General features: G+C 42.0%; 1 protein-coding gene across 1 annotated transcript; it reads left to right on the top strand.

Moving 5' to 3' along the window:
• Window positions 1-248: 248 nt before the first annotated feature.
• snx12 (sorting nexin 12) lies at window positions 249-14,661 on the top strand (the record flags this gene model as incomplete). The annotated part of the gene is made up of 4 exons (XM_080748968.1): window positions 249-686; window positions 4,914-5,009; window positions 10,083-10,207; window positions 14,559-14,661. Exons 1-4 carry the CDS (start codon window positions 522-524, stop codon window positions 14,659-14,661), a joined length of 489 nt encoding a protein of 162 aa, XP_080605094.1. The 5' UTR covers window positions 249-521.
• Window positions 14,662-16,134: the final 1,473 nt, after the last annotated feature.

Below are 16,134 nucleotides of genomic sequence, written 5' to 3'. Positions count from 1 at the left end.
CTCACTTTTAATTGTCATTAGGCTTAGTTGTTTTAGATGTATTTTTTTAATTCTTTAATTTTATTTTTTCATCTCCCAGTCATGATGACGAAGAAGATAAATAAAGCATACATATTGAGTCCAGTCACTGGGGTCAGTGAGTGCAGAGACTCGGTTGCTCCGCTAGAGGGCGTGGTGCTCACTGTCCCACACACACAGTCAGTCGGTCAGTCAGCACTGAAACTGGAGCAGAGCGAGGAGAACAGCATTTGTCGCGGCGCAGGGAAGGCAGGGCAGGGCGGCTGCTGCTGGGCCCCCGAACACCACACACACACATTACACACAACAACCTACTTTATACTTATCATCCAGCTGTAGCGACCACAGCTAACCACAACACATTGATGTCTTCAGAGGAGACCCACGTCCATTCTGTGGGTGTTATCTACATAGTGTGACGGGGTTTTATTTTTATTTATTTTTTATCTTTAGTTGGTCAATATTATATAGAAAGGAAAAACAACCCTACACAAACCCCCATAATGTCAGAACCTACGGTGGCCGACACTCGCCGGCTGAATTCCAAACCTCAGGACCTGACGGATGCTTACGGGCCGCCGAGTAATTTCCTGGAAATAGACGTTTACGACCCGCAGACCGTGGGGGTCGGACGGACCCGGTACACCACCTATGAAGTTCGGATGAGGGTAGGTTCGGATAGAAACGGCCGCGAAGCAAAGCAGCCAAGCGGGGCGAACATCAACAACAACAACAACAACATAACATGGTCACGGTTTTTAGCCGTTAGCAGCCGTTAGGTCGGTTAGCATCCATGATCTCCTTCTGGATGTGTGTGGAAGTTAAAAACACAGCGATACCGGGGCTCTAACGGCCAGTAACGGTTGTCCTGAGCCCGGCGGTGACCGGTGAGGGAACCCTACGACCCCGGCAAATACAAACCCGAGGCCCGGGGTTTGGTTGTGCGGCCCTTATTGCCTCTGTAATGATGAGAAGTTAATGTTATCCATCCTCCTCTCTCACCCGCTACCATGAACAGACAGTCAGCCACATAATGGGAGATCTGCATGTAGTCCACTCACTGACATGAGTTTTGTTTACAGATGCAGGATAATTATATGCTTCTAGTCTAGTGCAATAGATCAGTGGTTCTAATTATATTTTGACTGGAGACCCCCACACCCTGTTGAGCACTAAGAGTTGAGGCATTACATTTTGTATAACACGGTTCTATATTGTGAAAATAGCAGATCTGCATGTTGCGAGGCGTTTTGAGCCTCTAGAGGTATTAAAAAGTCCATAAATTGCCACGTCAGAAATGTGCATAACCCATAAACCCTCTATACACTTAAACTTCATGTTGGTTTGTTTACTGTTGAGTGAAAAAACAATTTTGCACATTAAAGGAGTAGTTCACCCCTAAATGACTTTTTTTTTCTATTGATTACTCATGCCCTGGAGACTGGAGTTAAATAATATTTTCTATTTGTCGCATTCCTCAGACAAAAATGTGATTATACTGGTAAATGTACCCCCATTGATTCTGGATGCATGGCAGTGGATGGGGACCCAAAGGCATGGCAGTGGATGGGGTAACAGTCTCTTTTTAATGCAATTATTGTCTTAGGAATGCGACAAAAACCAAAAAAATATTATTTAAGTCTCCATGGCATGAGTAATCAATAGGAAAAAAAGGCATTTTAGGGGTGAACTACTCCTTTAAGTTTATCATCTGGGGACCCCCCTGGCCCCTGGGGGTCCCGGCCTGGTTGAGAACCACTGCAATAGACGCTCAGAATGCATGTTTAACATGTTAGAGCCACCCTGCTCTAGTGTTGACAACATGGTTCATCATAATTGATGGCTGTAGGTTTATATTCACAATGAAAATCTGTCTGGTTATATAAACCGTTCAGTAATGCTTCAAGAATTGTGTTTGTGAGGAGAGGAGAGGAGAGGAGAGGGTAATAACCAGAGAAATCTGGAAACATCTCTCTTTCCCACGAACCAAATATTGAGGAATGAAATCCAATCCCAATGAGAAGTGAATGACAGTGACTGAGGGGAGGTAGAAAAGCACTGACACAGCCAAACCCTGACAGTTGGATCATATTGAGGAAATGAATGTTTTTCTCATTCCCATTAAAGCAGCAGAGATCAACAGTTTGCCAGAGATCTGCATGTTTATCACAAGTTAAATGACGAGCCCTTCGCTTTATAGTTATTTCTAGGGTATGCTGTTTGTTTATGTATTGCAACCCATAGGCTAGAATGCTTATTGGCAGTTTAAATAACATAACCAATGTCTGGTGTTAATAGACTGGACTCTAACACATCAATAGCCCAAGTCCGGAAAAAATATATCAGATAAGACACTTCACATAAGAGAACTTGACTGCTGCATTGCCATTTATTATTATAACTATTTTGGAATCCACTGCAGTTGATCAGATTAATTGATTCATTCATTTTTGCCCATGTTCTTGAGAGATACAGAAGAAGTCTTCGTTTCAGCCATAATGATGATGACGATGATGTTTTTTCTTTTCTTCATGAAAATGATACCTAACATTCAAAACTCAGCCCATGCTGTGCAGTCAGTGTTCCTCATTTCTTGCAACCCAAGAACCTTTTTACCCCACTGTGATAGTTTCAGGTTAACCACATAAAACTAAATTGGCTATTTTTGGCTAAGAGATTTGTGATTGAGGGGAAAAAGGGAGGTGACCAAGTATACCGCCCTGGAGGACCCCAGTCAACAAAGTACGGTATAGGCTATAGGGCCTATAGCCTATACTTTTTAGGGTTTAAAGGGATACAAGAACGCTCACCCCGGGTCAAACCCGACGATCCTCGGAACGGTCGCCACCAGGCAGGTATTCCTAAACGTATACCTCAGTAAAACTATGCCTAAACCTAACCTTATTCCTAAACTTAACCTCAGTAAAACTATGCCTGAACCTAACCTAGTTCCTAAACTTAAACTCAGTAAAACTATGCCTGAACCTAACCTTGTTCCTAAACGTAACCTCAGTAAAACAAATGCAAGAATACAAGAGCCGCTGAGTTCTTGAAAAAAATTGGGGGCAAGTGTGTTTTGGGGGCGAGCCTTCTGGTTACCGCTTCAAGTGGTTAAACGGTAAACACTGCCCTCTGCCCTGTTCCAAGCTCGGACCTTGAATTATCACATAGCCTTCATTAGGATTCAAACTGTAGTACCTGCATTGTAATTGACCTCAGTTGCCTGATATAGTGATGGGCTGTTCCTCATTTATGTCTCTTCCTCATATTAGTTCTGGCAAAATACAAACAGTAGTGTAATGTAACAACAACAACAACAACAGAAAAGCTGCATCACCACCAGTGGCTAAAGCCAGGCATCAAATATTCATTTTGAAAAGGCTGCGTGAAAGCTATTTGGCAGCTGGAGGCAAATGACTCCATGCTATTAGGGCTACAACAAATGCTATCAACAGATTGACGTGAAAAAGTTTTTCATATAATTGCCCAAATGGATTAGTCCAGGGGTCTTCAACAGGGGGTCCGGGACCGCTAGGGGGTCCTCAGAGTTACTACAGGGGGTCCTCCAAATTTTTTAGTGATAGAAACCCTTTTCTCCTCTTTTATATTAACCACTTGAACCCATAATCTGAGAACTTTCGCCAAAAATAGCTGATCTACAAGCTCTTGCTTGTAGATCGGCTATTTCCAGCAAAGAGGTTTAGTGTAGAGGGGAAAAACAGCAGACCAAGCACAGAGGTCAAGTTTATTAAGTATTAACGGTTCAAGTGGTTAAATATCTGAAAACACAAATTGACGTGAATCCAAAATACGCTGATGATTGTGCTGTCAAACAAAACTATCTGTTGTGGGGGTCCCTGCCTCCTCTCTCTCTCAACTAAGGGGTCCTTGGCCTGAAGACCCCTGGATTAGTCTGATTAAGCACTTAACCTCTATTCCTATTTTATACCTAGTGATTTTATATTAACCGATGTACAAGCTCACTCACAGCACATCACACCTTGGGTTTTCAGCTTGTAGATCAGCTGTTAACTGTTGCACCCCTATGTCATTATTGGCAAGAAAGCTTGTAGATCTGCTATTATATCGTTATTCGTTGTATGATTAATAATAAAGGACTTATTTGTAGTAGTATAAAACCTGTTTCAACTCCCTACAACTGGCCACTCCCCAGTCCCCGCTGTACAATCTTCTACGGACTGTACAGCCACCTCCTTTCACAATGACACAAATTATCCCTAAACCACCCTGCGACTTTATCTAGCCATTACCATAGATGGAAAAAATAACTAAAACACTTGCTCAGTTATCATCACGAAACACAATTTCTCCCCCCTTTTTATGTGTCACAACCAAATCTTAAAGGACAATTTTTTTTTTTTTTTTTACAACAAGGGTTCATATTTTAGATTGTAATTAGAGAAAAGAAAGGATGTGTGTTAAAATGTTTTCATTTACTGCTTTCTATTGTTTTAGCGATTTTAGTGGATACAAGTGGCTAAATATGTCTTTTTAGACAGAATAAGCCAGCGATTTCTTTGTTACTACTATTTACACCAGCCCCCATAATATAAGTCACATCTGCCCATGAAAGATTGCGGTGCATGTTGGGAATGGGCTTATTGTGTCTAAAAAGACATTAGAGTTAGACCCTTGCATGCATGCCCCCAACCTGGGGGCATGCATGCAAATCGAAATCGTTAAAATCTCTAAAACATTTTAACACTCATCTTTTCTTTTCTCTAATGACTAATCTAAAATATGAACCCTTGTTGTAAAAAAAAAACAAAGTTGTCCTTTAACATCTGTTTAACCATGGCCTCTGTCAGTAGCACAGATTCTAAGACGCAACCGAAGCCACATCATGTCTTGTTTCGTGTGTCCTCTCCGTGCAGACGAACCTTCCAATTTTCAAGCTGAAGGATTCCTGTGTGAGAAGAAGATACAGTGACTTTGAGTGGCTAAAGAACGAGCTGGAAAGAGACAGTAAGGTGAGTCACGCTACATAACGCCACATTTCCAGCTAGCAATTATTTGGGTCGACCGGTGCCACCCAACAGTTAGCGTGAGCCGATAAAGAGATGATGTTGGCGTCACGGGTGCACATGTGTTATGGCTGATTTTATAGGCATTGGTTGGTTGCACGCTGTGCTGCGCTGCGCTGCGCTCCGAAAATAGCCTGCTGTTTCTGGTGCACGGCAGGGACGTGCTGGGCCCCTGATTCAGCCTGGGAAAAAGAGTTGGAGAGGCCCTCATTTAGATTTTTTTGTTATATTTCGTCGTCGTCGGGTGGAAACCTTATATGTCCAAAATTTAAAAATGATTTAAACTAGTGAAAACAGCCGATCTACAAGCACACAACGCCTCGCACCGCGAGGCGTTGTGTGCTTGTAGATCTGCTGTTTTCACTACTTTTGTGCAACGGTCTTGTATGATGAAGCAGGGCTTTGCTTTGCGAAAAACCTATACATTTGAAACTTGGAGATACGAGGTTTCTGCCCGACAGTGACGATTTACTTTGTTGGCCGCACAGCCCCCAAAATGGAACGAAGGCAGACATTTTATTTTTTATTTTTCCTAATGGCCGGCCTGGACCGGCCGGGAATGAACCGGCCGTTCGGGAGTTGTCCCGCTTTTCCCAATGGCCAGCACGTCCCTGGTGCACGGCACTGTTGCTCAACTATAAACCAGCTTTTACTTCCCCCGTACACTAGGTGTTAGGTTTGAGATGACCGTCTCCTCCGTCACTATCGATACATAAAAGAAAAAACAACCAACGCCTCATCCATGACATCCTACTCTTGCTCTCTCTGACAATGAACAGTTGAGATTAAAGTGTAATGTCCAGGATTGAATGTCTCTCTCTTGAAATTCCCCTCTCAGCGTCTTGGAATCTCAGATGGAATGTTTCCTTAGACGAGCATACAAACATTACAGAACTTCAGATGCGTCAACCCCCCACCTGACAACCAGGCATACTTAATGAACTGGTGGGTGTGGGTGTTTTTGTACACTCTTTCTGTACACTCTTTTGGAAAAGGTCCTCCTCCTACTATAATCATAATACCTGATAATCATGTTTTACTTACTTACTTATCCCCATTACGCCGGCTGGCGCATAGGGCAGCAACAAAGTTCCTCCACTTGCATCCGTCTTTGGCCATCTTCTCTATGGTCCCCCAGCTCAGCCTGTGTTGCTGGAGCTCCTTCTCGATTGTCCTGCGCCATGTTATTTTAGGCCTCCCTTTCTTCCTTTTGCCTTCTGGGGTCCAGTGTAATGCGACTCTTGGGATTGCGGTGATGTTCATTCTGAGGACATAATCCAGGTCCACCTGCGTCTATTGATTATACAGTGCATGTCGTCTTGTTGGGTGTTGAGTAGGGGTGGCTCGGTATCAACATTTTGTTATCGCGGTTACCGTCCTCCCATTTACCGCCGGTATTGCGGTAATTACCGCACCCCCGTATCTATTAATTAAGGTTCGGCGATAAGACAAAATATTCCTATCATCTGCCCAAAATTCGTCTCTCCACGGTCCTATAAGCCCGACTGCTCGAGTTCCCCGTACAGCACAGTGGGTCTGGCTTTTGAAAGTAGCAGATCTACAAGCTCACAACGCGTCGCGTTTGCAACGCGTTCTGAGCTTGTAGATCTTTGCAGTGTCGGGTTACTATAGTAACGTAGGCTACAGAGGCGTCAATTGGGTATGGCAAGCTATGGCACCTGCCATACCTAGGCTACAGGGGGAAATAATAAAATGTACTTTCATCGTGCCTGTTGCTAAGGTATGGCAACATGACTGGTGTCTTGCAGTCATGTTGCCATACCTTAGCTTTTGCTGAACTGACGCCACTGGTAGGCTACTGGGGCTTCACTGCACGCTGTTTGTGAACAAACCAGATGAGACGGGTATAGTGATTGTGTACGGTCTGTGATTATGCAAACTCACGTCTCAAATCGCATTGATTGAGTGGTGATATAAACATAGTAAACAGGTTTTAGTTACCAGACTTGACAGAAAAGGTTGTAGTCGAACAACGACGGGCACACGCGCTATACTGTAAAAGTACTCACTAGCGCTGGTTTCATTTTCGGTTTTAGTCCTCGTGTCGCGCTCCGCCCGTATGAATAAAAAAGAAACGGCCAAGAGGTATGTATAAACATACTTGTGTCGTTGTGTCGTGTGGATTATGGAGAAAGTTTAACGCTGCTGACCGAGGCTACTGCACTGCTCCAGTGTCTACTGTGTCTCACTCTCTGTCGGAGACTGTGACGGGCCAAGCTTCCAATTTTTCCAAACGTGGTGCGCGGCCCAGAGCAGAGCGGCATGAAGCGCATGCGGTCCTCGCTTCTCCCCCGTTTTAAAACTCGCTCGTTCTCAATAAAAATAGCCTATTTTTTGTCTTTTTTTGACCGCGGTAAGGACCCTGACACCGCGGTAGGCCGCGGTATACCGCGATACGGCGGTACGGCGGTTACCGAACCCAGCCCTAGTGTTGAGGAGGTTCTTGTTTGAGATGGTCTTGGGCCAGAATATACGCAGGATTTTGCGCAGGCATGAAGTATGGGAAAGTGGATAGTTTATGGATGTCGTTTTCTGTGGTTTTCCAGCATTCTGCACCGTATAGCAGTGTTGAGAGCACGCAGCTTTGGTAGATCCAGAGTTTTGTTTTGGTGCTGTATTAGCTTGACTTCCAAATTTGTTTTAAGTCGTATGAAGGTTGTGTATGCTTTGTTGATCCGGTTTTGGATATCCTTACTGGCTCCTCCATCATGGTGAATGATGCTTCCAAGATATGTGAAATTGTCTGTATTTTCTAAGGACTGTCCATCTATTGTAATCATGTTTTAGGGTACTGCATCTCTAAGAAGGGCTTTACATTTCTGTTTGGCTTTGAAGTTGCGCAGGGCAGACATGACAAATAACCTAAATATACATGGAATGATAACTTTATACTTCATACATTTATAGTGGAAATAGCCGAATAATTGCGATTAGACGATTATGTAATAACTGTGACTGGCCTACTTGTGACTGTTGTGAGTGAATACTAACTACATTGGACACAGTTTTTTCTTTCCATTTCCTGACCGCTTTTGAACACACAAGGTTTCCACCCGACAGCAACGATATGCCCATTCCTGTTGCGTAGAAAGCCATGGATTATTTGCCTTGGATGAAGTTAGGAGATAAATCGAAACGTAAACCGTGGCAGGTGGAAGTGAAGTAGCCTATCTACAGTAAAGACTACTTTGGCTTTCTGACCAGAACAATGAAGTTAAAAGCGGCCAGCGGAGCCGTGTTGTGCCGCACAGATACTAAACATTAACAGTGCCATGCGTGCATTCGCTCTGAACGCCATAGACTCACTGAAAGGCTGTTGGATGCTTGGGCCCTGCAGGCTGACACTTTTCTTAACTCATTGAGTGCCTTTATTATCGCATCCCACAGTGCCGATCCCGAACTAGTTCGGCTTTTTAATAAAAAAAATAAAAAATAAATAAAAAAATAAAAACATTTTCAAAAATGTTTTTTTTGTCCTCTGCTTACAGAGGACGATATTTGCAGATATTTGCTGATATTTACTATCCACTCCAATGCAATCCAGGATCTTTAGAGCTCATTTTCTCTGTTTCTTCTCCCATGCATTAGGTGTGCAAGGTAGGGCTGACCCAAAAAATTCGAATATTCGAAGCTTCGTTCGAAGGCACGGTATTCGAATTTGAAAAATAAATTCGAATAATCGGCTGCGGCCGTTTGTCCTTTGGGGGGGCCGCGTGCCTTAGCTTGCATGCGCCTCGCTCCACTCTAGCATGATAGCGTCACCCCCTTCTCACACACGTGTTAACAATAACAAGCCAACAATGAAGCCATCCGAATGGTCGACGCTGAAGAAAAAAAAGAAAAGACAGCGCGCTGTCACATATACACCGACATCCGTTTGGCACCGAAATGTGTAACACCAATGTCTGAGTAACATCATCACCCAATGCAACTATGCGATGCAGTCACACATTTCGTTTGCCACCCATTGTCGGTGTAACATCCATGCACACTTCCACACGCTGACAGACACACAACTCAACGCAAGGAAACAAACAGCGACAATTGGATTTTACAAATCGGACCCCGTCAGCGTCGATCCCGTTTTAAAGAGGACAAAAGAGCAACAACTTGCTAGGGTTACATTGTCGTGGTGTTGATGATTACAAGTTTATATCGGATCTGCAAGCTCACTAGTCGCGCCCGCATAGAGAACTACGTTGTCTGAGCCTGACCATCAGCTTTCGGCTGATGAGTGGAACGTTACATCAGACACACTGCAGTGCAATTATTTACTATAAAATATACTATTACATTTGCGTGTACAGTACACCTTGGGACTTGGGAGTTAATCTGTTTGTTATATAGGGCTCTTGAGTCGCGCTGCTGCTGTTTGCTGTTGCAGCCACGGTGTGTTACATTACAGACGTGATGTGATTATGTCAATCCTACTGTACTGCAAAAACACTTTTCTTTAATATAGAAAACATTCGTATCTTCTTCTTCCTCGTTGTATTGTCGTACTATTTAATGAAAATAAGGAGCTTTATTACGAGGAAAAAACTGGTGTGTTTTCCCTTTTAAAATTGTGTAAATCGCGCATTTTTAGACACATTTCCTTAACGGTTATCACTTATGTAACCGATAAACTTTTGCTTCCCCCCCCCCCCCGCCCCCCCCGTCGCCGTCATCGAAGCTTCGAAGTTCGAAAGAAAGCTTCGAAGGAGCTTCGATTATGAAAAAAGTATTCGAAGGTCAGCCCTAGTGCAAGGTTTAATCATGGCTAAGTTGACGAAAATCTAAATCTAAAATGCTTGGTAGCCAATAGCTAACTTCAAGCTAACTTCATCCTCTTCCTGTACATGCTCAAAGGGAAGTGTTCTGGCAAGTCATGGCTCCAGGGCTTGGGCATGCATTACCAGCATATCTCCATTATTCTCTGGTCACTGGGCGCCCTCTAGTGGTGATAGGCTGGCATTAAATGAGTTAAACATGTATTGTGCTCCCTGAAACCCACAGATTGTAGTACCACCTCTGCCAGGCAAGGCCCTGAAGAGACAGCTGCCCTTCCGAGGGGATGAGGGCATCTTTGAGGAGTCCTTCATCGAGGAGCGGCGGTTTGGCCTGGAGCAATTCATCAACAGGTCAGTGCTATCGATGATTAACTAGTCAAACTGGTATTATAACGAGGGCCTGGCAGTATATTGAGTTCATTGACACGAGACATACTGTATATTTCCATTAATTAAGCACACAAACAATTAACATTTTGATATCCTCTGCACTTATTGCCTGGATTAAACGTAGATTAATGTCCACTCGCTGCCAGGGTATTTCTAAGATTTGCCTACCTTTTGATGATCTCAAAGCGTGTGCATTAGGGCTGTCACAATTATTACATAATCGTCTAATCGTGATTATTTGACATTATCGCAATTATTTTGTCATAATCGTCATAATCGTGGATGTTGAAAAATGTCAGAAATAGTGGAAATAGCAGATCTACAATCTGAGCTTGTAGATCGGCTATTTCCACTATCGATGTTATTTTTTAAGTAGTAAGTTGTCAAATATGTCAGTAATGTATTTGTATATTTAGGTTATGTGTCATATCTACCATATGCAACTTCAAAGCCTAAAAGCCAAACAGAAATGTAATTATCAACGACAAATACACAATTAAATTGTTAATCGCCAATTATTTGAGTGACAATTAATCGTCATGTAAAATGTCATATCGTGACAGCCCTAGTGTCCATCGTACAAGCGGTTCGTGTGCGATCGTGCGTTCGTGAAAGCTGCAGTAATCCGTGAAAAAAGGAGCTTCATAGCTGCAACCAGTTGGCCGTGTGCTTATAGCCGACGGACCAAAGGAGGGACAAAGAGAGAGATATGGGCTGTTTCCCGCAAGCTTTAGAATGGCAGTCGATGGAGGACAGGAAACGGATTCCAGACCGGATGCGCTTTTTTTTTGGCGATCGGAACCACATTGCGCCGCTCGTTTAATGGTTTGTTCAGTGTCAGGGAACTTTGCCACTTTTATTGTTACTGTCGAAAACTGATGGTTTCAAAGATGGCCTGGGGGATTTGGATCAGTGGTTCTAGGGCTGTCACGATATGGCATTTTACATGATGATTAATTGTCACTCGAATAATTGGCGATTAACGATTTAATTGTGTTTTTGTCGTTGATAATTACATTTCTGTTTGGCTTTTAGGCTTTGAAGTTGTACATGGTAGATATGACACATAACCTAAATATACAAAGCCATTACTGACATATTTGACAACTTACTACTTAAAAAATAACTTTGATAGTGGAAATAGCCGATCTACAAGTGAGCTTGTAGATCTGCTATTTCCACTATTTCGGACATTTTTCAACATTCACGATTATGACGATTATGACAAAATAATTGCGATAATGTCAAATAATCACGATTAGACGATTATGTAATAATTGTGACAGCCCTAAGTGGTTCCCAAACTTTTCAGGTCGAGACTAGAAAGACAGATTAGACGTTTGGCCCGAGACCCAATTCAGTGAAAATAGCAGATCTACAAGCGCATAACGTGCGTTTTTTTTTGTTTTACTAAAGTCGTGACACATAGAAATTGGTCCGTGACCCATTGGGAACCAGTGATTTGGATGCTTTCAAGATGGTCAACCTTTCAGAAACAGAAATACAGACAAACTGACAGGAAAATGGGGAGAGAGATGGGAGGTGGCACGCAGCAAAGGTCGTTGGGAACGGGATTCGAACCCACAACACGCTGTCAGGAATTAGAGCCTATGTGCTATATGCGCCTGATTTAGAAAAATCCATTTATAAACTTGACTCACTCTGTACTCTCATTTTCCCCTCTACACCAAAGCTCTTGGCCGAAAATAGCCGATCTACAAGCTCACAACGCCTCGCAGTGCAAGGCGGCGTTGTGAGCTTGTAGATCTGCTATGTTTGGCTAAAGTTCTCAGAATATGGACGCTAGGGTCCAAGTGGTTAATATAAAAAAGGAGAAAAAAAAGTATCTATCACTCTAACTCTGGGGACCCCCTAGGGGTCCGAGACCCCCTGTTGAAGACCCCTGCTGTATGCAAGTATATTTCTGCTATTTTTGGAAAATGTAAGAACCTATTTCAACATGCAAAATAATTGTGATAATGTAATGATTGTGACAGGCCTATATTCATACTTCATACATAGGACATTGGCAACTCCGTGGACATTATTATGGAACTAGATGTCTAATAATGAATGGAAAGAAGTTTGAAGGTTGGCAGACAGGGTTCCATAACCCCATTTAACCCATTTAGGCCTAGGATTAGTGACTGCTTTAACTATTGAAAAATAGCAGATATACAAGCTCACAGCGCGGCACCGAGTGCCGCGCTGCGAGCTTGTAGATCTGCTATTTTTGAAAAAGTTGTGAAACTGTGTGCAAATCTTTGAATATATGTATTTTCAAAGCGAACGTTTGTAACTCACATTTTGCTTCTGGGTGGTCCCTGCACTACATATTTTGAGATGGGGTTCCGTGGCTAAATACCTGTCATTTTGGGGGTCCTTCACATGAAAAGGTTTGAGAACCACTGACATAGTAGTCTCTCAAGAACAGACTAACTGAGCTCCAGTTAAGTGAAAAGGACCTTTTCTTTGACTATGGCTGGACAGATTGCTGACATTGAAACATAGGTTTTTTCCAAAAATCTTAGAAGGATTCAAAAGACACTTATAGAATCGGGTCAAAATTCTAAATTTCACGATTTTTCAAAAATAGCAGATCTGCAAGCTCGCAACGCGGCACTCGGTGCCGCGCTGTGAGCTTGTATATCTGCTATTTTTTTATATTTAAAGCATAAAATATTGCGTCATAATGTGTTCAGGCCTAAACCTGGAATCACTATTTTGGGCATATAATAAATGTCACGTTGAGGCGTGTTTTGAGATTGTAAATTGGATATAATTGAAAAAGGGCATAAGTGGCTTACAGAACAACTTTTTAACCCTAACCCTAACCCTTTTTTTTACAACAAGGATTCATATTTTAGATTGTAAAAGAAAAGATGAGTGTTCAAATGTTTTCATTGACTCCTTTCTATCATTTTAGAGATTTTAATGATTTTTATTTCAGTGGCTGGGGGGGCATGCGAACAAGTGGCTAAATATGTATTTTTAGACACAATAAGCTGGCAATTTCTTTGTTACTATTTACACCAGCCCCCATGTCACATCTGCCCCTGAAAGATTGCAGTGCATCTTGGGAATGAACCTATTGTGTCTAAAAAGAAATATTTAGCCACATGGCATGCATGCAAATCAAAATCGTTAACGATAGAAAGAAGTAAATGAAAACACTCATCTTTTCTTTTCTCTAAAATATCTCCATCTAAAATATGAACCCTTGTTGTAAAAAAACAAAGTTATCCTTTAAGTTAACTTGACAAAAAAACAGTGAATAATAATCACAGTATGGAATAATTTAAATTATCATCCATCCAGACCGAATTTTAATACCTCGAAATCCTTAGACATATCTCACTTACTACAATATATTGCCTTGCAGATGTGTGAGTCTGAAATGTCTATAAATCAGTTCCATTTCAAAGCCGGTTTCAGAGTTTTTGGTTTTGGGTGGTCTTCAACTGAATTCAGGTGGTTTGCAGATCACAGGTGAATCAAAGCTATCACCGTGTCCTCCGCAAAGTCATCTAGACACACATTTCCCGCTTGAACGGAGACATTTAACAGCGCTTAGACATTGCCAGAAATGTCTAGCCCAAGAACGAGGAGGCTTACCAGCTAATCCTCCGGCCGCCTTCCAAGAAAAGCGCTATTTAACCCATTTAGGCCTAGAATTATTGAATGCTTTAACTATTGAAAAATAGCAGGTATACAAGCTCACAGCGCGGCACCGAGTGCCGCGCTGCGAGCTTGTAGATCTGCTATTTTTGAAAAAAGTTGTGAAAATGTGTGCAAATATTTGAATTTAATGTATTTTCAAAGCGAACGTTTGTAACTAAGATTTTGCTTCTGGGTGGTCCCTGGAACTAAATATTTTGAGATGCGGGTCCGTGGCCAAATAAATATCATTTTGGGGGTCCTTCACATGAAAAGGTTTGAGAACCACTGACATAGTAGTCTCTCAAGAACAGACTAACTGAGCTCCAGTTAAGTGAAAAGGACCTTTTCTTTGACGATGGCTATAGCCAGATTGCTGACATAGAAACACAGGTTTTTCAAAAAAGATCTTAGAAGGATTCAAAATACACTTATAGAATCGGGTCAAAATTCTAATTTTCACCATTTTTCAAAAATAGCAGATCTACAAGCTCGCAGCGCGGCACTCGGTGCCGCGCTGTGAGCTTGTATATCTGCTATTTTTCAATGGTTAAAGCATAAAACAATGATACGCAATGACGTGTACCCATTTTAAATGGCTTAATAATAATTATGTGCGTCGAATTTGACCTGTGTCCGTGTCTTCTTCCTGTAGAATTGCAGGTCACCCCCTGGCCCAGAACGAGCGCTGTCTTCACATGTTTCTGCAGGAGGAGGGCATCGACCGCAACTACATTCCTGGAAAGGTACGGCACTAGGGTTACCAAGGGGGAGGGAGGGAGGGGGTCAAACGTGGGGACGCTGAGCGGTGCATTTCTTTGCCGATATACAGTGGTGGATAAAGTACTCAAATGTTTCACTTAAAGGAGTAGTTCACCCCCAAAATGACTTTTTTCCTATTCATTACTCATGCCATGGAGACTTGAGTTCAATAATATTTTTAGTTTTTTGTCGCATTCCTAAGACAATAGAGGGTATGCACGTCCACTGGGACCCGCCCCCCTAATCTAGACTGAGTGGCAAAACATTGAGCAGCATGGAGCATTGAAGTTTGGAAGTGCTTAGTTGCAAATCACTTAACGGTCCTGCATACCACCTGTTTCTAAATTGCACATAATGCAGGAGGCAGCAGGATGGTGTGTTGTTGAAAACGAGTGCTTCCAAACTCTGAAAAATAATCCCCTGCACAGAATGTCTTGACAGAAAGTAGCTCATAACATGCATATGGTGGATTTTTATGAAACAAAAACATTGCAGATAGAAAGAGGATAATTCAAGCTTTCAGTACAGCCGCAATGTTGGTGAGTTGAACTTTGTTTAATACAATCAGAAAGGACTTTTCTGTTTGGATGTATGGGCTGTCAATGGCAGAAATTAGTTTTTTGCCACTCAGTAGGCGTTCCCACATAACTTCCAGCAACAATGATGTCACGCGCATACCCTCTATAATCCGATTTTAGTAAATGTACCCCCATTGATTACGGATGGGGACCCAAATGCATTTGGGTCTCCATCCGGAATCAATGGGGGTACATTTATAGTAAACAACTTGTTGTCTTTAGGAATGCAATAAATACAAAACAAATATTATTGAACTCCATGGCATGAGTAATCAATAGAAAAAAAGTCATTTTGGGGGTGAACTACTCCTTTAAGTGAAAGTATCAATACTGCAATGCAGAAATTCTGTTACAAGTAAAAGTCCAGAATTCAAAATGTAAAGAGTACCAAAAGTGAAAGTATTGTGAAGAATGTCCCATTTAAACAAAAAACATTTGAAAATAGCATCTACAAGTTCACAATGGCACTATTTTCAAATGGCCGAGGTTGAAGCTGTTAATGTATGTCTTGTAATAATAATTCACAACTACAAAGTAACTAGTAACTAAAGTTTTCAAATAAAGGTTGTGGAGTAAAAGTACAATATTTGGATCTGAGAAGTAGTGGAGTAGAAGTAAAAGTACTGGAAATTGGAAATACTCAAGTAAAGTACAAATATCTCAAAATTGTACTTAAAGGGGAAGACCACCCATTTTCAATATTGAAATATGTCATTAATATACCTTAGAGGAGTTGTGTGGAAATAGAAAAAAAGTTCCCCACCCTTCTATGTTGCCTAGAACTGGAGGATTGATTTTGGGGTTTGTATTGTAAATTACAACTTGATGACATCACACATTGTACTTTACAATATAAACCCCAAAATCAATCCTCCAGTTCTAGGCAACACA

The sequence above is a fragment of the Nannobrachium achirus genome (genome assembly GCF_963921795.1).
Source record: "Nannobrachium achirus genome assembly, chromosome: 19".
Classification (NCBI taxonomy): Eukaryota; Metazoa; Chordata; class Actinopteri; order Myctophiformes; family Myctophidae; genus Nannobrachium; species Nannobrachium achirus.
Note: the sequence above shows the minus strand (reverse complement) of the source record. Positions and strands in the feature narration are given on the sequence as shown.